The sequence below is a fragment of the Podarcis cretensis genome (assembly GCF_951804945.1).
Source record: "Podarcis cretensis genome assembly, chromosome: Z".
Classification (NCBI taxonomy): Eukaryota; Metazoa; Chordata; class Lepidosauria; order Squamata; family Lacertidae; genus Podarcis; species Podarcis cretensis.
Window position 1 is genome coordinate 14718277 of NC_137184.1, and position 22542 is coordinate 14740818.

The 22542-nt window shown below is 44.4% G+C and overlaps 1 protein-coding gene across 4 annotated transcripts in view; it reads right to left on the reverse strand.

The window, feature by feature from the left end:
- Positions 1-212: 212 nt before the first annotated feature.
- The window catches only part of BARHL1 (BarH like homeobox 1), a 37728-nt gene continuing 15398 nt past the window's right edge, over positions 213-22542 (reverse strand). Inside the window, exons 3-8 of one of the 4 annotated variants that reach the window (XM_079961467.1) lie at positions 12891-13243; positions 11296-11440; positions 9432-10318; positions 6183-6294; positions 4785-4991; positions 213-678 (exon numbers count right to left, since the gene is read on the reverse strand). In XM_079961467.1, the coding sequence (XP_079817593.1) occupies positions 12949-13243 (295 nt within the window). In that variant the 3' untranslated portion in view covers positions 213-678; positions 4785-4991; positions 6183-6294; ... (1 more) ...; positions 11296-11440; positions 12891-12948. The other 3 variants (XR_013834688.1, XM_079961469.1, XM_079961468.1) reach the window with 3 other exon arrangements.

Genomic DNA, 22542 nt, shown 5'->3' on the forward strand with positions numbered 1-22542 from the left:
TCCATTAATTGGTCCGAAACTGTTTTAAAATAATCCTCTGCCCCCCCAACTCAAAGTGTTTTCCGTTTTTCATTAGAGATTATTACTTCAAGGTCCATTTCCCAGGGAATTTTTATGGTCATAAGATGGCCAAATTCTACCTCAGTTAATATTTTGTATATGGTTGGTACTTCACCCACTGATGTAGCAGGAACAATTTTTTCTCCACACATTTTATTTTAATCGATACTCATCAAAAGATGTACAAAAAGTTTATACCTACTACAAAGCATCTTTTTGTTATATACCAGAATAAAAGAAATATTTTTAAAATCTAATTTTTAAAAAAACAGGAGCAAAGAGAAGGGAGAAGGAAATAAGAAATAAAAAGAAAATTTAAAAAGGAAAAAATAGAAAAAGATTAAAAGACTTCTGATTCTCTTGGCAGCTAAATATAGCAACTAGTTCAAAGTATTCACTGAAATTGACATCCAACTATTCTATTTTCTATAAGCCAACATTTTCTCAATCTTCAAATCCAGATATTACAAGTTCATTTTCTCTTTCACGCAAAAAGTCCATAAGAAGTTTCCAGTCCTTAATAAATGTCAACAAAGATTTTTCTTTGATTGTTCTCTGTAGCAGGAACATTGACCATAAGTTGTTCAAAAGCAGTCAACTCTCGGTCTGCTTGAATGGCTATACATGGTTTTAACAGAAAGAAAAACAATTGATTAAAATTAGACCATGACCATGTTACATTGGGAATGTTAGCCAAAATCTGCTCTTTATGTGTGGGGGGGGGGGGCTCTTTACATTAAAATCTCGAGTCTATAGAAAACTGCTTGGTTTTTTGTTTTTGTTTTAACTGTGCCTTGATACCTTTCCTAACAACAGAGACGTGGGTGGGTGTGATTGCACTCCTTCATCTGGGGGTGATGGAGGAAAAAGCTCTCCCCCACATGCCTGTCAAGTGGGCCTCTGCTGGCAGTCATATCTTCATAAGGGTCTCTCCTGCGCTCTTAACAAGGGGGCAGGTTCATAATGAGGCATGCAGCCTCAGAGGAACTAAGCCGCTTAGGGCTTTAAACATCTTCTCCTGAGCCTGGGGAACAATTGCTTGGCCATTACATTTTGCATCATTTGAAGCGCTGCACTGACCGGACAGTCTTCTAGGGTAGCTCCATGTAACTCAGTTTGCAGTAATCTGAACAGCAGTGCAGTGAAGGCATGGGTAACTAGTGCTAAATCAGACTGACTCAAGAGATGTGATGGTTGGTACACTAAATGGCCTGGTACACTAAATGGCCTGGTACACTAAATGGCAAGGCTCAAGGGGAGTACAACCCTTTCCACAGCAGGCCAGGCCCTAGTCCCTGAGGCAGACTGATGAAACAGCACCTCCATCTGCCAGGGGTTATTGGAGTTGTCACATAGCAACAGCCAGAGGGCCACAGTTTAGCCTCTTCTGATGTTTCCCAAGAGTGAATGGCTCTGACCAAAAGGGACAGTGGTGGAGCTGAGGTATTACTTTCAACCAGCAACAAGAGGGGTGGGCAACCTCCAGAAAGTGCTGGAGTCCTATAAGATCAGGCCAAAGGGGGCCCATCTAGTCCAGCATCTTGTTCTCACCATGGCCAACCAAATGCTTCAGTGGGAAACCCACTAGCAGGACTAGAGCACAGGAGAACTCTCCCTTCCTGCAGTTTCCAGCAACTGGTATTCCATGGGATGCTGCCACAGGGGTGCAGCCACCATGGCTTGTAGCAGTACTAAATTCAGGGCCTTTTTTTTCAGGGGGAACTCACAGGAACCTGGTTCCGGCACCTCTTAGGCATACCTCCAACATTTCTCCAATGTCCTTGTCCCATTCCATAATGATTATTCTACTATATATACCGCACACATCTTACTGGGTTGCCCCAGCCACTCTGGGCAGCTTCCAACATATATAAAAACATAATGAAAAATGAAACATTTTTAAAAACTTCCCTATACAGGATTGCCTTCAGACGGCTCGGAAGCCAGATAACTCCATACCCTCCAACATTTCTTCAATGAAAATAGGGACGTCCTAAGGAAAAGTGGGACATACTGTCCCTGACAGCTTCTCAAAATCAGGGACATCCCTGGAAAATAGGGACACTTGGAGGATCTGCTCTCAGGTGGGTTCTGGCACCTCTCAGGTGGGTGCCACTGCCATTCTAAGAGACTGAGGGAGGCGTTCATAGTGAGTTCTGGCACCTTTTTTTCCTAGAAAAATACTACTGGCTACATTTACATACAGACTGAAAAGGCTGCATCCCAGGGCCTCATAATCTAGGAGGGCCTTGGCCTCTTGCCCCCCCCCCCCCATTCTAAAAAAACAGGCAAATTTTATAATCTAGGCCCAGTTCCTTAGTAACATTAAACATGTGACACACGAGTCTATGACAAGTGAATACTTATTGTTTAGTAAATTCGTGGAGACTTTAAAGCTACTCAGAATCAATTAATATCGTCCACTACGAAGCAATGCAAGTGTTCAGATCACTGTCTATCGTTACAGTGTGTGTTTTAAGAACAAGTGAGGATCCTTTTATATCACTGTGAATCACCTTTTTGTGAAAATAATAATGAGCAAGCAATATGAAAGTGGTGCTAGTAAATGAAAGCGACGAAAAGAAGAGAAGGAAGTACTCCCAACATTTAAAGCCAATCACGTCATACGGCTTTGTACAGCCGGCAAAAACAGCCCTACATAATCCCTCAGATACAGAACGTTCGTGTTTACAAATAGAAGAAAATCAAGTAGACGACACTAAGCAGTTTGAGCAGAACAACCAGTTTATATACAGAGCGCAGCCTCCCAAGAACTTTGAGAACTGTTTTCAGTGACTACAGCCACAAGTACAGAAAATTCTAAGGAAAGTGGCAATGAAGTGACCTACAAAGACTAACACAAGGTACCAGAGGCAGATTTAGGGGAGTGCAACTGGTTTGGTCACACTGGACGCAGAGCCTTGAGGGCACCACAAGAGATGCTGCAATTATGGTGTAGAATGGAGCAAGATGGGTGGGGAGCACCAAATCTTGGTGTTGCACAGGGCACCTCTGAAATTTGAGACCCCATGGTCCGCCACTGAAGGCGCAGAAGGAACATGCCACGAGATAGTTACACCAAAAGAAGCAGTTCAAGCTCAATGCAATCTTAAAGAATTGGAAAACAAAGCAAATGATCTCAGCGAAAACCCCAGCACCGCAGACACAAAATTACTAACTAGTTATTTCAGAGACAATAATGATGTAGGTTTATGGACCATGTTGAATAACGAGGAAATATTCTGGATTGATTCTATTCCACCAAAAGTAAATTGAAAAACCGACCCTCAGGAATGGCTAATGTATTCTCCCACAACAGGAAAAGTCTACTGTTTTGTGCGCAAATTTTTCTCTAACCTAACTACCTGAACTACAGCTTTAGCTTCTAATGACTTTGATTATTAGCATCACACTTATCTTGTTTGAACCCACAAAAACTCTAAAAATCATATTAACCCTATGCTAACATGCTTAACAAGAAAGCATGGTCACATGTTCACATCAAAATGAGCAGGATTACTGGAGGCACGTACTTCAGTGAGTTATTGCACTGATGTCTCTTTTGGCAGAACATGGCTTGGCATTTAGGGGAAATGATGAAATTCAGGAATTCGGTTCACCAAATAATGGTAGCTTTCTGGAATTGCTTGAATTAATTGCCAAATTTGATCCCTTCCTGTGTGCTCACATAAATCGGTATGGAGGTAAAGGCTTTGGTAACCCTTACTTATCCAAAGCCATATGCGACGAGGTTATCCAGGTGATGGCTAATACAGTTCAAGAAGCAATACCAAGTGACTTCAAATAGGCAGGTTATTTTAGTTTATCAGTCAATTCAACCCCTGATGTTTCCCATGTTTATCAGCTTACTGTCATTGTTAGATAGGTTTCTCCCCACGATGGATTACGAGCTCAATACTTTCTGAGTCTTTTTGAACTGAAAGATCACGCCAGTGAAAGTATGGCTGAGCTGATACAGAACTTGAAATAGATTTCAGCAAATATAGAGGAAAGTCATATGACAATGCAGCCAATATGGCTGAAAACTATAACGGCATTCAACCAAAAATGCTGGAAAGGAACAAGTTGGCAAAGATTATTCCATTCACTGGACATTCCCTAAATCTCTTTGGCTGAACTGCAGTTTACTCATGCCTAGTTGCAGTGATTTTTTACCACAATAGATTAACGTTATTGTTTTTTCTCAGCTAGTTCAGAAAGATGGGCAGTGCTAAAAGAATTCTTGCTTTTGGGTCAAAAGTTCCTAAACATTTATCTGACACAATAAGAGAGGGTCATGGCAAAGCTACTGCAGCTATTAGCGAAAGTTATACTTACATTGTTGAATTCCTCAGTCATATTTACTGTGGTGAAACCGAAAAAGGAGATACTAGACAACAAGCTGTAAATCTTCTGCAGAAAATGGAAGGATTTGAATTCATGCTTATGTTCCACCTTTGGACAGTTTTGCTAAAGTTAGCAAGGCACTCCCAAGCTTGCAAATTTTATTGAGCACATGTGTAAATATTTACAGCTCACTATTATAGTTTGTATCAAACAACCAGGCTAAGTTTGATGAAACTGAACAGCAAGAAGAATTTACTTTACCAGAGGTAGAGTACAAAACTGTCAAAAGAAGGTACCGGGGGGGGGGGGGATGATGGGACAGCACCTGAAACCTTAAAAAAACTTTCTCAAAGAGTTAAGGGTAAATTCATTTATACCTGTCATGGACACTCTTAAGGCCAACCTAAACAGAAGGGCAACAGTGTATAGGAGCTGGCAATTTTTCTTTTGTGGCGAACCTTCAAGCAACCAAGGAACATATTCACAATGGCATTGTGATTTTGGTGCAAAGTATCCAAAGGATGTTGACCTTAGTCTAGTCAATGAATTCTTGCACTTCTACCTGTATGTCAAACCAGCTCACCCTGAAAAAGAAAATTTCACCCACCAAGATATGTATCAAGTAATATTCCAGGAAAATTTCAGACAGCTTTTCCAAATGTGGAAACAATTTTCAGATTGTTCCTGTGTTTAATGGTTACAAACTGTACTAGTGAAACATCATTTTATAGACTAAAAAGGATACAGAATAATCTACGCTCAACAATGTCCCAAGAATGATTGTGTGATCTAAGCATTCTCTGCATATAAAATGATAAACTGTGATATAATTAAGTTTGCACCCAAAAGACCTTGAAAGAAACTGTTCTGACCTTGTATATAGTGCAATGTTGTAACTTTGCTATAATTTCCCCTATGAAGGTTCTGTGTGGATGTCTTCATTAATTCCATAAATTTATAAACAATCTCTTAATCAGTGCTAAAATTTCAGCAATGTTCTACTTTCATTGAGTTGATAAAGAAGAGAACGAGGTTTTGTTTCTCATGATCAGATGCTATTCAGTTTGGGCGTCTCAAGATCTCCTGGCCCGGCACCTCAAGTTGCTTTCATCTGGGTCTGCCTACTAGCCACTGATAGCCTTTATCTCCATGAATTTGTCCAATCCTCTTTTAAAGACATCATTTTTAAAAAAGGTAAAGGACTCCTGACAGTTAGGTCGTCGCAAATGACTCTGGGGTTGCGGCGCTCATCTCGCTTTACAGGCCGAGGGAGCCGGCGCACAGCTTCCAGGTCATGTGGCCAGCATGACTAAGCCGCTTCTGGCAAACCAGAGCAGCGCATGGAAACGCCGTTTACCTTCCTGCAGGAGCGGTACCTATTTATCTACTTGCACTTGGACATGCTTTCGAACTGCTAGGTTGGCAGCTGAGACCGAGCAACAGGAGCTCACCCCGTCATGGGGATTCGAACCGCCAACCTTCCAATCGGCAAGCCCAGGGCTCAGTGGTTTAGACCACAGCGCCACCCACGTCCCTATGATGAAAGACATCATAGGTGGTGGCTATAACTGTCTCCTATGGGAGAGAGTTCCATAGTTTAACTACACACTACTGTGTGAACGCCTTTCTTTTATCTGTCCTGAATCTTCAAACATTCAGCTTCATTGGATTTCTGCAAGGATCTAGTGTTATGAAAGAAGGATGGGGGAAATGCATCCAGTGTCTCCAATCCATGCATAATTTTATAAATTTCTACTGCATCGCTTCTTACTTGCCTTTTTTCCCAATGAAAAAGGCAAAAATACTGCAGCCTTTCCTCATAGGAGAGTTGCTCCAGGATGGGTGCTGGAGTCATGCAACATCTGAAGGGCTGCAGACTTCCCAGCCCTGAGTAAGAGTGAAGACAGAGACCACATTCACACCATACATGTAAAGCACTATGATGCCACTTTAAGTAGTCAAGTCTTCCCCCCTCAAAAAAAATTTATGGGAGTTGTAGTTTGTTAAGGGTGCTGAGAGTTCTCAGGAACGACTTCCCCGCCCATTACCCCTCAGAGCTACAATTTCCAGAATTCCCCATGAAGACAAATTGACTGCTAAAACACTCTGGGAATCGTAGCTCTGTGAAGGGAATGCAGGGGTCTCTTTTAACAACTGTCAGCACCTTTATGAAACTACTGAATTATTTGGGGAAGTCATGGTGTTCACATTTTGCATCACAATTCTCCAGCCTGCAGGTACAGAAATGCATGTACTGGGGCAAAGTGTGCATAAAAATGCATATAACAATGAAAATGGCATACACAAATGTATCACACTGGGGGATATGGCTTGCAAAAAAATGTGTATGTTAGGCAAAACTGCCTACAAAGATGAGTCTATTAGGAGAAATTCACACTTAAAATGCTGATGAATATTATCATCAACATCACAGATTATTCACTGCCTTCTAAACCACTGCCTCCAGGAGATTTATACATCAGATGTCTAAGAACAGTTAAACTAAAACAACTGATACATTAAAAACAAGACTGAAACCCTAACAAGTGGACACTCGTGGTAAAGACTGAGGAAGTTTTCATGAGAACTTTAAAAAAAATGGACAGTGGACAGTAAGACAAGAAATGGAAATAGGAAAACAAAATTGGCAAATTCTCCCATCCCTAGCGAAGCAAACATTTTCTGCAGCTCCTTAGATCATTTCTACGCCTGTCTATTTTCAACCCTAGGGCCCTCCTTCTCTCCTCCCTGCTGAGGATCTCTGCATAGCTCTTTCATTTATCGCCATTTGTTGTCCCTCCTCTTGAGTGTCTGACCTGCATGCATATATTTTTGCAGTCTGGCCTGCAGGTTGGGGAGGAGATCTGTGTGTGTGTGTGTTTGTGTGTGCAAAGGGGGGTGGGTGACGTTGGTCTGGCAGAGGAGGCCTGGTTCTGTGTAAAGAGCTAAGCCTCGCAACCCATCTGTCAGCTTCCCAAGACAGAGAGCAGCTCCCAGGCTTGTCCCGGTGACCAGCTGCTGGGGGAGATGCAGGCCAAAGGCAGATGAGCAACTTAAGTCCTTTCCTTCTCTTGTTCCTCCCCTTTCCCCTTTTCATTATTGCTGGAGGGTGGAAGGCACTCTTTTTTGTTTTTTCACCAAAGCGATCATTTAAGGCCATTATCTGTTTGCAAGATGAGCGTTAATAATTCACTGTCGCTGGCAAGGCCCCCACCTCCCTGACCCTCTCCAGCTCTCTGACTCTGCTTTCAGAAGGTACAGAGGGCAGAGAAACAACAAAAATAAGCCCCACCGGTGGAGGCTGGTCCATGTGCCCTATTAACTGTCAGCCCGTTCTCAGCCACTCCCTGCCTGCTTTTTACATGCAATCATTCAAAGGGTGGCGGCGGCTCCGGCTGCCAGCTTCCTCCGCCTTAGTATTGTCCCTTGTAGAATAACATGAGCCCCAAGCACCACCCACAGAGGAGAGCCTCTCTCGCAGTTCTGCGTGAGTCACTGGTCTGGCCTAGGCTGCTTTCTGTAGGGAGGCACATGTTCAGATGTGAAGAGCCAGGCCATGGTGGCTGGTGCCTATTCAGAATGATCATGCGGAAGGCAGGGTGGCCAACAGGCAGAGCCAACTAATTCAAGTTTTCTTCTCCATCCTTCTCCAGCCTGCCCTTTCCTTCCTTCCTTATATCCAGTCCAAGGAGTAGTCCTGCCTGTCCGCTTCTTATTCCTTCACCTCAGTGTTGCCCCTTGTTGACCTGGCTCTGCCTACTCATGGACTCCTTGCCTTCTGTGCTCCTACTCCCAGAGCACACCACCCACTGCTGGATAGCATGCACTTCCTGGTACTAAATCTACATAACCTCAGGATAACCACTATCAAAGGCTTTTGCCACAGCTAAGCACTGCCACCTTTTACCGCAGCAAATGGTTTGACTGCAATGTCCATGCTTTCAGTTTGTTTGGGTTTTCTTTGGGAACAGAGCATAGCCACATGGCTAGTAGCCCATGGATAGGCTTCTCCTCCATGAATTTGTCTAATCCTCTTCTAAATCCGTCGAAGATGGAATTTCAGAAACAGTGAATTAGCTAAGTTCCACCTGTAAATAAAACCAGGATCGAATTTCTTCTGCATACTTGCCTGCAAATTGATGGGTCACCGTATGATGGAAACCAGCAACATATCGGAAGGCTTACCCGAGCTGCTTTGGTTTACTTTTATTTTACACAAATGTAAAATGTTGATAGGCTAAGATCAGATATACACAGCGCATAGTTCAACGACGGAACTTCCTCCTGCTGGAAGCAGTGATGGCCACCAACCTAGATGGCTTTAAAAGAGGATTAGGCAAAGTCATGGGGGAGAGGGCTATAAAGGGCTACTAACCACGAGTCAGCAATGCTTCTGAATACCAGTTGCTGGAATCCACACGAGGGGAGAGGGCTCTTGTGCTTGAGTCCTGCTTTCAGGTTTCCCACAGGCATCTAGTTAGCCACTGTGAGAACAGGATGCTGGACTAGGTGGGCCATTGGCCAGATCCAATTCTTAAGCCACCAAAAGCATCCTTCTGGGCTGAAAAGCAGGGTAGAGACATTAAACTGATTCCTTATCCACATAACCAGAATTATTTTTCCCTCCAGCGAGAATTTTAGGGGCTTCCTCTTGCTTCTTCTCTCTCATTGCTTTCCAGCATGTTTTGATGTCTCTGTAGCGAAGTGGGGTGGGTGAAGAAGGCTAGGAAATGACTCAATCTGTTTGTAAAGAAGTTTATTTCCACATTTAAAAAAAGAGAGAGGGAGAGGGAAAGAGAGCGAAAGCAAGAGAGGAAGCTTTCCCCTCCCCCGATCTCTTCTAAAGCAAGAATCCTCCTTTTCTTCTTCCTCATTACAAAGTCCGGAAAAGAGAATCCTACAGATATACAGACTTACGAGACTCACTTACACAAATACGACCTCTGGGTTCACCAATAAATAATTCATATACATTTGTGCACCAAAGTTATTTACAAAAAGAAAAAAAAATTAAAGTTACATACTTTTTGAAAATTCTTGGTCTAGCATAAAAGGAGTCCTCTTGTGCTACAGGGAGATAAAACATAGTTATTTCTTTTGCTCTGTGTGTGTGTGTGTGTGTGTGTGTGTGTGTGTGTGTGTGTATTGGAGGGAGCAATCTACACCTTTGTGTACCTCGAGCCAGGCTGGTGGTCCGCCAGCAACTAATTTCCAAAATTGGAAGGCCTAAAACAGAAGTAATCCCTGCTGGGTTTAGTGGGGCTTTCTCACAGGTAAGTTTGCAAGCCTAGTCTCATCTGCTGAAATCAAATTGGATTCTGTTATTTTAACCCATTCAACATGCCTATTGTTTAGTTTTTTTACCTGATGTAACTGTTCTCTCTGTTTTATATACACTATAAAATGAATGCTTTTTAAAAATCTTTACGTACCTTCCCAAAATTGGGCTGGTAAGTGTTTCACATACCAGGAATACAGAAATACTAAGTCAGACCATTGGTCTTCTTAGCTCAGTAATGTCTACACTGACTGGCAGGGTTTCAAAGAGAAAACATTCACATTCCTACATGGCTATGCTGTTGAAGGATTAAACCTGGGAACTGCTGTACCACTGAGCCAGGTCTCATCTCCATTTAAATATATATTTCTTAAATGATTTTAAGAATCAAAAGAAGTAAAACACAGATATATAGAGTTGTATAAAACCAAGAGAAGGCCAACTGAAATGATGTAAACCACTTAGAGATTTGTATGTTAATCCTGCTGAACAGAATAAAATAAGTTGAAACAAATGGACCTGTGTTCACTAAGTTCATGGACCTCGTGTGCATTGATTTCAGTGTGTCTGCTCTGAGTGTAACTTACATACAGACATCTCTTTCCCCTTTACGAGCTCACTCTATCCCTTTTCCTGCAGTGAGAGAAAAGGACGAGTCAGCATGTAACGTCCAGCATGTTTTCTTGGTGTGGCTGGACCGGGTAGGAGAACAAACTGTAAATGTGTGTGTGTGTGTGTGTGTAAAAATAAATAGCCATCAATAACCCAGATCAGATATGTCTGCTGCTGGTTTTGTGGCTGGGGCGGCAGGGCTGCCAAGGTGTGAAAAATTCTCTTATTCTTGTCTTGCCTCTGAGGACACCTCCCAAACAATTTGCTTATTGGTGTGGATGTGACCTCCGTCTCAAAGTGGTAGAGGGGCTGGGGTATGTTAGAGTGCCATGAAGAATATCATATATATTAAGTAACTGAAAAGCCAAACTCATTGAGAAGGTTGCCTGTGGTATGTCTGTATCAATTACTGCCCTGGGCTTAGCCCCTCTTGAACAGGAAGCGCCCTCCAGGAAATGACAGGCAGAAGGCTGGGCTGCTCTGCGGGCGGATGCATGAAAAGCATGTTTTTCCTCAAAAGAATCCTAGGAGCTGTAGTTTGTTATGGGGTGCTGGGAATTGTAGCCCTGTGAGGGAACTACATTTCCCAGGATTCTTTGGGGGAAGCTGCCTGCTTGACTCTATTCACTCCATCTGAAAACAAAGGGGCATTTATTATTATTATTATGTTTAAAAGCTGCTTAACTTTGCCAGACCATGCAAAGGAAATCAAGCAATGATGCAATAGTACAGAAGGGCCCTGTCAATGTGTTATGATGTGTGCGTGTGAGATGATACACTGTATTCTCTGGTGGGCTGCATGTGTCCATGAAGCCATGCGTGTAAAGGGTGTTTGGGCCTGTATGCAAAGCAAGGGTCAGGCTCTTCACATGCGGCCCTCCAGACCTGTCTACGTGGCCCTCAAAATTATCCCCAGGCCATGCCCTTCACAGGCCTGGCTCTGCACCTTTCTTAGATGCTTTTACCTGGCTGGAATGAGTCCCTGAACTCTTGCTTACCTGGCTGGAGTACAGATGTCCACATGTGCGTAGAAACCTCTGGGGTTTGCAGCACCCCTGTGGTACAAAGGTGAGGGCCCCTGGCCCTGCCCATCACTGCCATGCGTCCCCCAGAAGGTTGCTTATGAGGACAAGTGGCCCTCAGCTGGAAAAAAAAAAGTTTATTAGGAAAGGGGGTGCTATCAAACAGGTGGGGGAGAGAATATAAGTCCATCTTTGCCCACTTAGAAGGGTGCTGAATGCTCCGCTGCAATATCAAATCGGGAGAAGTTCTCCCTGCAATCTGGGGGAGGGGGAACTGCATCTGCTGAATCTCTACCTATTTAAAAAATTGAAGGAACTCTGGGAAGGGGTGGGGAGGTTGGCAACTTCAGGAAAGAGGCATGACCCTCCTTGTTCTGCTGGAAAGGACTGTGTCAGGCCCAGGCATAAACACTTGTGCACATGGGTAAACAGAGTTTATGAAAGGCAATGGGTCTGAAGAGCAGGAAACCCCATGCAAACAAGAGGCAGCATGGGAGAGACTGTCTTTTGTAGGGGTTTATTATTATTATTTTCACAGGGCCCTTCCTACTCCTGTGGCTGTAATCTGATTTAACTGTTTTAAAACTTTTTTTTCCTATTTGAAATAAATTTATTGATAATATTTTGTCTATTTGCTGCTGCTCGGATTGTAGAGGGAACAAAGCACCGTCCCATAGGTCGTGTGAAGGAGGCAGAGGCGTACTTAGGGGTCAGCCATGTTGGCCCCCGCCAAAGGAGCAGGCCGTGGGGCGGAGGCGCGAAAATAGTGCCCCTCTTTCGGCGCGGCGTGGAGGCATGGGCTGTCGCAGCAGCCCTGCAGAGCCCCCTCCCCAGAGAGCCGGCAGTGCTGCCGGTTAGTTTGTGCAGCGGAGCTCCCCGTGAGGACGCCGACGACGCCAAACGTCAGGCGAGGCTCTTAATTTTGCAAAGCCGAGTCACTTTCCCCTGGTTTCCTTCCCGCTTTGACCAATTTCCAGCCCGCGCCGCTGCATGTTTACCCCTGAGAGCAAGGGCCATCGACGGGGCTTAGTTCCGAGTAAAGTGTGCACTTAGGGCGCAACCTCCAAGTGGTGCCGTAAGAAACAAAAAGGCAAGCGAGGTATTGTCAGAAGTTGCTGCCTCTGACTTGTCACCTTTAGGCTGCAGGCCGGTGTACCCACTTTCCTGGGAGTAAGCCCCATTGAACTCGGTGGGATTTACTTTTGATTAGACATTTATAGGATTGGGCTGTTAAACGCCCAGTTTAAGAGTAATTTGTGACGATTGAATTAGGCCAATTTTTTAAAATATTTTTTTTGCTGGAGATGCGGGGGGGAGGGAGGGGGCGCGCCGATACCGCTCCTTGCCAAGGGCGCAAGGGAGCCTAGGTACGCCTCTGGAAGGAAGCACTAAAACGCGTGCATCGTGGTATATCCCCCAAATAGGCTCTGATTTTCCCTCCCGTTTTCAAGAGTCAAACTGGACCAAATTTGTTCGCTTGCATGTGTGGTTGATGGTGCGTGTGCGTGCGTGCGTGCGTGTGTGTGTTTGAGCAAAGCAACGCCCGTTCAAAAGAGGGATTTCCCACCCACCCCCCGGCGTTCCCACGTTGTCTCTTCCAGAAGCTGCGCCCGGTCCCTCCTCCTCGCCTCACCGCGGCTGAGCCGCCCGGGGAAGGACTCCGGCCAGGGGGGGCAAGGGCGGCGGGGGCTCGCTGCCCCCTTGAAGTCCGTGGATGAGGATCCGGGGGACCAGCGGCCTCTGCAGGGCCGGCGGCGGGGCGCTGGGCCCGCGGTAGAGATAGAGGGCAGCGCCCGGATCCAGGTTGGACACCAGACTCTGCGGGTAGAAATAAGGCGACGGGAACATCCTCTGCAGCGCCGAGTAGTTCCCGGCTTCGGCCAGCAGCTCCAGGCCCACCGCGGTCTGCCTTTTCCATTTGGTCCTGGGGTAAGGGGAAAAAAAGTTTCGGGGGTCAAGACACTTGGATCACTTTTATTGACCGTTTTAAGAAAATCCATCTCATGTGTCTGCGTTCGACAAAGGGATTGCTCTCTTTGGGGCGGGAGTTCCACACGTGCACTTGCATAGTCTCTGCACCTGTGTGTACAGCTGCACCTGGGAACGGACCCTCTTGGAAAAGCTGGTGTTTTTAAGTGTTATTAATCATCGTACTAAATGATAATACCATTTTTTTATTTGTTCCCATACCAGACTGTATTACAAAAGTAATACTGTTTAAAGAATAAATATAATTAACACGCCCCCTTTTCATGATTCAAAGTATATTTCTTTAAAGCACAATATATTCTACAAATAGGATTAAGACTCTTGTATTTAGCATAATATTCAACCTTCAAGGGCCATTTGCTTCACTAACTTTCAAGAATAGAAGAACAGAATATCACTGAATGGAGGAACCTTGTTGGCTGATTGCATCAGGGGAAAACAAAACAAAAACCACTGTGTTCTAAGTGGTCATCAGAGTGTCTGCCTGGGATGTTAGATCTGTGGTGGTGGATTCACACATTCAAGTCACCACCTGATGAACAGGCAACTGAGGACCTGCTCAGCATGTGGGGATTAAGCAGGGATTAAAAGACCCAGCACAGAGGAGAAGCATAATTTAGGAGGACAAAATCATGCTCATGTTCACATTAACTGAAAGAATTGTAACAGGCTGCTTACTTGCACATATGAAGTGTTAATCACAGATCTGACACCACAACTTTCCTATCGTGCTTCTTCTCCTCCAGCTAAATCTGAGGCACTCAAATTTGGCGGCCACACATAGAATCATAGAATTAGAAGGCACCCCAAGCATCATCTAGTCTAGTCCAACCCCCTACAATGCAGGAATCTCAACTAATGCATCCCTGACAGATGACCATTATATCTCTGCTTAAAAACCTCCAAAGGAGAGTCCAGAACTTTCTGAGGGAGTCTGTTCCACTGTTGAACTATCAGAAAGTTATTCCTGATGTTTAGTCAGAATCACCTCTCAGTCTCCTCTTTTCCAGGCTAAACATACCCAGCTCCTTCAACCATTGCTCATAAGGCTTGGCTTCTAGACCCTTGCCCATCCTAGTTGCCTTCCTCTGCACACGATGTAACCTAGAATAGCATTAGCTTTTTTTGCTGCTGCATCACACTATTGACTTATGTTAAGCTTGTGTTCTACTAAGACCCCAAGATCCTTTCCACATGTACCACTGGCAAGGCAGGTGTTCCCCATCTTATATTTGTGCAACTGGTTACTCCTGCCTAAGTGTAGAACCTCACATTTGTCCCTACTGAAAATAATTTTGTTAGTTTGGGCGCAGTTCTCCAATCTATTAAAGTCATCTTGAATCCCAATTCTGTCTTCCGTGGCATTAGCTACCCCTCCCAGTTTGGTGTCATCTGCAAATAGGATAAGCATCCCCAAGTCATTTATAAAGCTGCTAAACAACAACTGGCCCAAGACAGAACTCTGTGGCACCCCACTTGTCACTTTTTTACAGGATGACAGGAACCATTAGTGAGCACTCCTCGGGTTTGGTCAGTCAACCAGCTACAAATCTACCTAACAGTTACCTCATCCAACCCACATTTTACCAGCATTCTGCAAGAATATCATGGGGGACTTTGTCAAAAGCCATATTGAAAACAAGATACCATACAACCACAGCATTCCCCTGATCCACCAAACTTGTAGGTTTACTAAAAAGACAGAGAGAGATTTGTCTGGCATGACTTGTTTTTGAGAAACCCATACTGGACCTTAATATCCACAGCATCCTTTTCTAAGTGCTTACAGACCAACTGTATAATGATCTGTTCTAGGACATTTCCTGGTATCGATATCAAGCACACCAGTTGGTCGTTACCTGGGTCTTCTTTTTTCCCTTTTTTGAAGATGAGAACAACATTTGCCTGTTCTCCAAGAATTCTCCAAAGATTATAAACAGAGGCTCTGAGAGTACATCAGCAAGCTCCTTTAGTACCCTTGGGTGCAGCTTATCAGGCCCTGGAGATTTGAATTCATTTAGAGCAACTCAGTGTTCCCATACCACCTCTTTTCCTATCTTGGGCTGCAGCTTCCTTCTTGCATTGTTTATTCTGTTATCACCAGGTTGGGCACTGCTTTCCTTTTGGGTGAAGACAGAGGCAAAGTAGGTGTTGAGCAGTCCCACCTTTTCTCTCTTACCCAACAGCATTTCTCTGTCTTCTCCATGCAGAGGACCTATTACTTCCTCGGTTTTTCCTTTTGCTTCGAACATAGCCGTGTGAACAATGCAATATGGACGAGCGTTGAACCAACACATTCAGTTTGCAGAGGATCAAGTAGTCAGAAATCAAACAAGATGTAGGCGCAACATCTGTACAATGTTCAGCCTTGGCCACAACACACTACTAGGAACAAAGGAACATAGTAAGCTGGTTTATGTTGAGTTAGATCATTGGTCCATCTAACTTTCTATTGTCTACACTGATTGGCATCTGCTCTACAGGGCTGCAAACAAGGGAAGCTTTCCCACCTCTACCTGGAGATGCTGTTGGAGATTGACCCTGCAACCTGGTTTATATAGAGCAGGTATTCCACTATTGAGCTACAGGGGCCCTTCCCCAAAGTCCATAGTGGAGAACGTGTGGCCCTCCAGATGTCGCTGGATTACAACTCTCGTCATCGTAAGAAGTGCCTGCTTGATCAGGCCAATTGCCCACCTAGTTCAGGCTCCAGCATCCAGTTCTTACAGGGACCCTCTAGAAACCTGGAGCCAAGACATGAGCACAAGAGCCCCCTCCGCTCCTATAGTTTCCAGCAACTGGGATTCAGAAGCATTTCTGCCATTGACTGTGGAGACAGATGATAACAATTGTGACTAGTAGCCCTCTGTCTAATCCTCTTTTAAAGCCATCCTAGTTGTTGGCCATCACTGCCTCTTATTCTATAGTTTGTTCTGTGTGAAGAAGGGCTTTCTGTTATCTGTCCTTGGTCTTTCAACATTCAGCTTCATTGAATGTCCACAAGTTCTAGTCTTATGCGTAATTTTATAAATGTCTATCATATCACCTCTTACTCTCCTTGTCTCTAAACTATCCTTTATTTGCCCTGAATATTCCAACATTCCGCTTCAATCATCATCATGGTCATCAGCATCATCCTTAAGCCTTGAGCATGCTGGCTGAGGCTGATGGGAGTCGAAATCTGCAGCATTAGGAGGTCAACGCATGTCCCCCTTCCACGCTGTAAAAGAGTGCTGGCCTTCCAATTAAAAGATCCCCACTATCTAACATTGATGCCGCCCAAAGCACGATCAATGCAACCAGCATCGACAGAGCCACATTCTTACTTGTGAGGAGCAGCTAATACCAATTGAAAACTTCCCTTCAGGGATAGACTGTGCTCCATAGCCTCTGCTGTAAAGGCTGCCTCTGCCCGATAAAAGCCTACACATTACCTTTGAGAAGTTCAATCTTAAGTCTGGGGAAGTGAGGCATAAACAGACAAGTGTAAGTGACTTCCTTGTCTGTGTAGGACATGACAGGAGGTGCCATGTCAACCGAGGATTGTCATCAATGTAACATGAGCCTTGTGGCTCCACACACAAGGATTTGCCGTTGAACATAATGATCGCAAATTGTTGTTATTTTTATTACGTACTGGCAGGTGCTTGTGTGATGCACACATTCAGTGTAGCTGCAAAGGAGGTTGATCTGTTTGGGCAGATGGGACATTGCCCTGCTTACCTCCCTCTGCCCCCACCTGCCTGCCTTCTTGCTTACACCCAGTCCAGGGAGTTGCCCTGGCTGCCAGCTTCTTAGTCTCAGATTTGCCCCTTTTAGAATTGACAGTGAGTTGACAATGGCAGAGTGCATGGAGAAAGGCTTTGTATATTACATATTGGGGCCCCCAGCTTGATTTCCAAAGCCTCCTGCAAGCTGTCACTCAGAACTCTGACAGGAAGGAAAGACGGGCAGAAAGAGAAATGGGCTGGCAGAGAGGGGAAAGGGGTGTCCTCTCCCACTGCTGCCTTCAGCCCCACCCACGTAAGCAACCAATAGCTGTGGACAGGATCCAGGCAAAATACTTCTGATTTCAGTAGGAAATGATCCATCCTCAGATGTACCAGTATGGTGTACCCTTGAGTACCCCCAGAAAAAAGCACTGCTCTTGGGTAATTGTGCCTGAGTCTGCAGCTTTCAGACCCATTGCTTTCAGTTTTGGAACCATGCAACTTGCATGTTTACTCAGAAGTAAGCCCTACTGAGTTCTGAGCATATGTAGGAGATTTCAGCCTTAAGTATGGACTTAAATCTTTCCTTAAAAAAACACTTTTTATTGTGGCAGGATCAAACTTTGGGAGCTCTCAGATCCGTATAGTTATAATCCTATGTATCCATGGAATGAGAGAATCAGTCCATTTCACTAGTTGTAAAAGCCTGTTCCAAGCATTCTGTCACGTTCTACTGTGACCAAGAGACAGAGATTGAATAGACATTTTCCTGGAGAGAAGACCTGTTAAATCTTTGGCAGCAAAAGCAACTAAAGCCAGTTGTCTGTCTGTCTGTCTATCTGTGGAACATCTGCTCTGCATGTAGAAGGTTCCAGGTTCAATCCCCAGAAACATCTCTAGTTAGGGCTGGGAATGTTTCCTGCTTGAAATCCTAGAAAGCAGCTGTCAGTCTGTGCAGACAGTACTGAGCTAGATGAGCCAATGGTCTGATTTGGTAGAAGAAGCTTCCTATGCTCCTTTATGAAACAGCCACATACTTAGAATGTTAAAGATATGTCACACTTTGGACTGCAATGGAATGCATATTCACCTGGAGGTATGTTTCATTGAACTTAATGGCATTTACTCATGAGTAAACTTTGCACAAGCAACAGTACTTCTGAAGAGTTGTGTAGGTTTTTCAACTGTTCATAATACTTCAGAAAGAGATCGAGAACAGCATTTACAAGAGCTCTGAAATTCAAGTTTGAAATTTTAAAATAAACATATTTCCCCAAGAGAACCGCAGCAAAGCTCCTATTTTTGAATGTGTATGATCTGCATGGGTTACTGATGCCCTTCCAACATTCTTCCTAGATCATAACATGGGACCAAAAATGGCTTTATAGGCACAAATGGAGTGCGCTTCCAGGGGTGAAGTCAAACTTCTGAAGAATCACAGTACTCGCTGTGGCATGCAAAGAGTGGTAGCTCATAACTGCTGCCTCCCTCATTGTTTTTGCTGTGATAACAGCACCAAATTGACCTCTCCTAGGCACACACCCAGGCAGGGTGTATAGAGGTCCTGGGTGACCAAGAGAAAAAGACTTCCTCTTAGCTTCACTGATGTGGTCCAAAGAAAAACAGAACAATGCACCACCAGCTTGGCTGCAGGAGCTGCCAAAAGGAGGTGGACAAGACACCATCCAACCATCTTAGGGACTCAACTCCAAATTTGTTTAGGGTTTACTCCTTAGCCTTTTCTTCTCTTGAAAAGATGTCCCACAAGGCAGGGGTACGGATTTCCCTCCAGAGTTTACTCCTGAAGCCTTTCTCATGAATGAGTCTAGTAGAGTTTACTTCTGCTAGATGGGCTACCTTACCAGGTTGACAAGCCCCATCTGGCTCTCACTTCCCTCTGCAGCTTCTGTAGAAACTGCCTTCTTGACCATTGGGCCCACTATTGGCCTTGTCAGCTTTATCCATCAGAGACTGTCTTCACGTGCAGGGGAAGTCCCTAATGCACCAAAGATTTGAGACCTTTGGCTACCCTCACCTGGTTTAGCTGGCCAGTCAAATATGTATCTGGGGTATAGCCACTGTTGCTTGCTGACAGCTTCTAGAAGCCACAGGTGAAAACTGAGTGCAGGGTGGGGTCTAAAGGTGGACTACCCCAGAAGGAACATGAATTGCCCCCCACCCCTAACACCCCATGCACCCAGAGTAGACCCATTGTAATTAATGGCCCTAAATTTGTCAAGTCCATTAATTTCAATGGGTCATCTTTTATTAGGGCGAACATTGGATGAAAGAGAACATGGTATCAAGCTATCCATGGCATGGAAATTGGGTTAATTTCTGTCCCAGTATGTTGGGTCAAGATGGGGAGCACTCTTCTGCAGCACTTTGCTACAGAGCAAAGGACTGGAGGCTTTGGAGGTTGAGCCAACACAGAGAGATAACTTACAGAGAATGGAGGCATACCAGAACCCCAAACAGACTTTGAGGTTAGCCAATGAAATTGATGGAGATTGTGGCCCCAGCAAGGTTGGTCTTTATGGTCCCCGTTCAGTGGGAGGAGCTGGGGGTGGGGTGGAAATGCAGCAGTGCATTTTGAAGCAAATTAAATTATATGCATTACCATCTAAAAGAGAGGGGCTCCACAAGTCAATTAAGTTGGAGTCTAAAATTACACAACTGGCATACTGAAAAGGGAGTTCTTACAGGCCAGCCAAAATAAAAGTACAAGGCAGAATTAATTAATTGAAATTTGAAGCAGGAGAAGTGATAATAGCCACTAACCTAAGTGGGCTTAAAAAAAATAATTAAAGGAAAAATCAGCATGGGTTGAGCAATAGTTATTAGGTATGTGCTAATTCAGGTAGAACTTCCACATCCAGAGGCAGTCTACTTCATAATATCAGATGTTAGGAACAAAAATAAGAGGAGGGGTTTTTTTGCCTTCTCAGATGCCTCTGGCCTCCTGTTTTAATAAAATGCTGGTAGGGTGGGAAATATGTTGTTATGTTTCAATTTAGACATAAAAGTCTGGTTCGAAGAAGCGAAACCAAATTAAAATAGTTGTAACAATTGTTCTGAGTTCAAGACACAACTGAGTGAGATGGAAACCAGCTCATACAATTTGTAAGGAGTTTTGATGGGACAGTGGAACTGGAATCTATTTTTTGTTCCATTTTAATGTAACTTTTTTTAACAAAAATGCCTACAGGCAGCAAACTGCATTTATGTGGCTGTCAGGTTCAATCTATAGGAAATTCAAAATAAACACTGTACACACACATGTCCACACAGAAAGAGAGGAATTGATATCCAAAGGAGGAAGCAGCTTAACTGACCCATCTTTAGTTTCTCACTCAAAAAAGCATAGCAAATTATTTTTGTTTGAATTTATTCTTTGCAGAGTTCCTATTTGGGGGTCATCAGAACCCTCTGACCTCTCCTCAGCCCAAAGCCCCCCAACAGATCACTTTATCCCATCAAACATTCTGATTAATTTGTAATCTGATCTGATACTTGCCGGCTGGGACATAAACTCCACTTTGTCCATTGGGATTCCATTCAGAGCAAATATATGCACCTTTGCTGCACAGCAGAACCACATTGGAGAAGCAGAGTGATGAATCGAAAGAACACACAAGGAGAACAAACTAGGGTTACAAATTGTAGGCATTCCACACTTGTACGAAGGCGGTAGCTCAGTGGCTGAGCACCTGCCCTGCATGCAGAAAGTCACAGGTTCAATTCACAACATCTCCAGGTAGGGCTGGGACAGAGTTCCTGTCTGAAGGCCTAGAGAGCCATTGCCAGTCAGTGTAGACCAAGGGCCTAACTCAACAAAAAAGCAGCACACTACATTCTAACACAGCAACCCTAATGTTTTATACTCAGAACTAAGTCCAATTGAATTCAGTCAAGCATACAGGTAAGTGGGTTTAGAATTGCAGCTAACTCCTGTTGGACTTAATGGGGTTTAGTTCTGAGGAAATCTGCACAAGTTCTGGATAAATACCTAATGGGTGGAGCCTGTGATTGACTTTCTGTTATTCGTTTGTTTTGCTTCCTGCATGGATAGGTTGGCACGATATCTTTATTGCGTTTCTATCCCACCTTATCCCCAAAGATGCTTGGGGGGTATGTGCGCACATGATTCTCCTCCTCCACAGCCTCACAACAACTGCATGATATAGGTTGGTCAGAAAACGTTTTCAGCAGGGGCCAATCCACTGTCCCTCAGACCTTGTAGGGGGCTGGACTAGATTTTTTTAAAAAATAAATGAACGAATTCCTATGCCCCACAAATAACCCAGAGATGCATTTTAAATAAAAGCACACATTCTACTCATGTAAAAACACTAGGCAGGCCCCACAAATAACCCAGAGATGCATTTTAAATAAAAGGATGCATTCTACTCATGTAAAAACACGCTGATTCCTGGACCATCAGCGGACCAGATTTAGAAGGCGATTGGGCCAGATCCAGCCCCCCGGCCTTAGGTTACCTACGCATGGGTTAGACTGAGGGTTGGTGACCGGTCCAAAGCCATCCAGTGAACTCCATGACTGGAGAATTTGAACCCTGGACCCCTTGGTCCTACTCTGACACTCTGTAACCACTACACCACCGAGAGAAGAAAGAAATCTAAATCTGCAGTCTTGCCACTACATTAAGCTTGGCTCTGATAATGTAAGAACGTAAGAAGAGCCTGCCTGCTGGATCAGGGCCATGGCCCATCCAGTCCAGCATCCTGTTCTCACAGTGGCCAGCCAGATGCTCCCACGGGAAGCCCACAAGCAGGACCTGAGTGCGAAAGCAGCACTCTTCAGTTGCGAATCATCAACCAGTTTTCAGAGGCATACTAAACAACAAAGAGAAATGTGTATGTGTGAATCACACACACATTGCCAGCTACGACCCCTTTTGAACAGAAATGATTTGGCCACTGTATGCCATGCTCTGGTAACTTCTAGACTGGATTATTGCAACGTGCGCTATGTGGGGCTGCCCTTGAAAACAACTTGGAAACTTCACTGCGTCCAAAATGCAACAGCCAGATTACGGCTGTGGTTCCATTTAGACATCACATAACTCCTGTTTTAAAACAGCTAAACTGGTTGCTGCTCATTTCCGGGCCCAATTCAAGGTGCTCACAGTCCTAAATGTTTCAGGTACCAAATATCTGGAAGTCTGCCTCCTTCCCTAGAGACCCTCTAAGGGCTGAGATGGGCAGGGGGAGCCCTTTTGTTAGTTCCTCTGCCCTCAGAGGCTGGGGGCAGGAAGGTGGCAGTCCAGGAGAGGGCCTTCTTTGTGGTGACCCCCAACCTGTGTAACTCCCCTGTGAATGCTGAAGGCGTACCCCTTCACCCCAGATTTTGACACTTGAGGTGCATATTTTTAGGACCTAACTTATTTATGTGATTGTAGGTTGTTCTAAACTGGTTTTAGTATTGTGTTTTTATGCTGTTATCCACTCTGGGACCTTAGGGTGAAGGGTGGATAATAAACAACAACAACAACAACAACAAC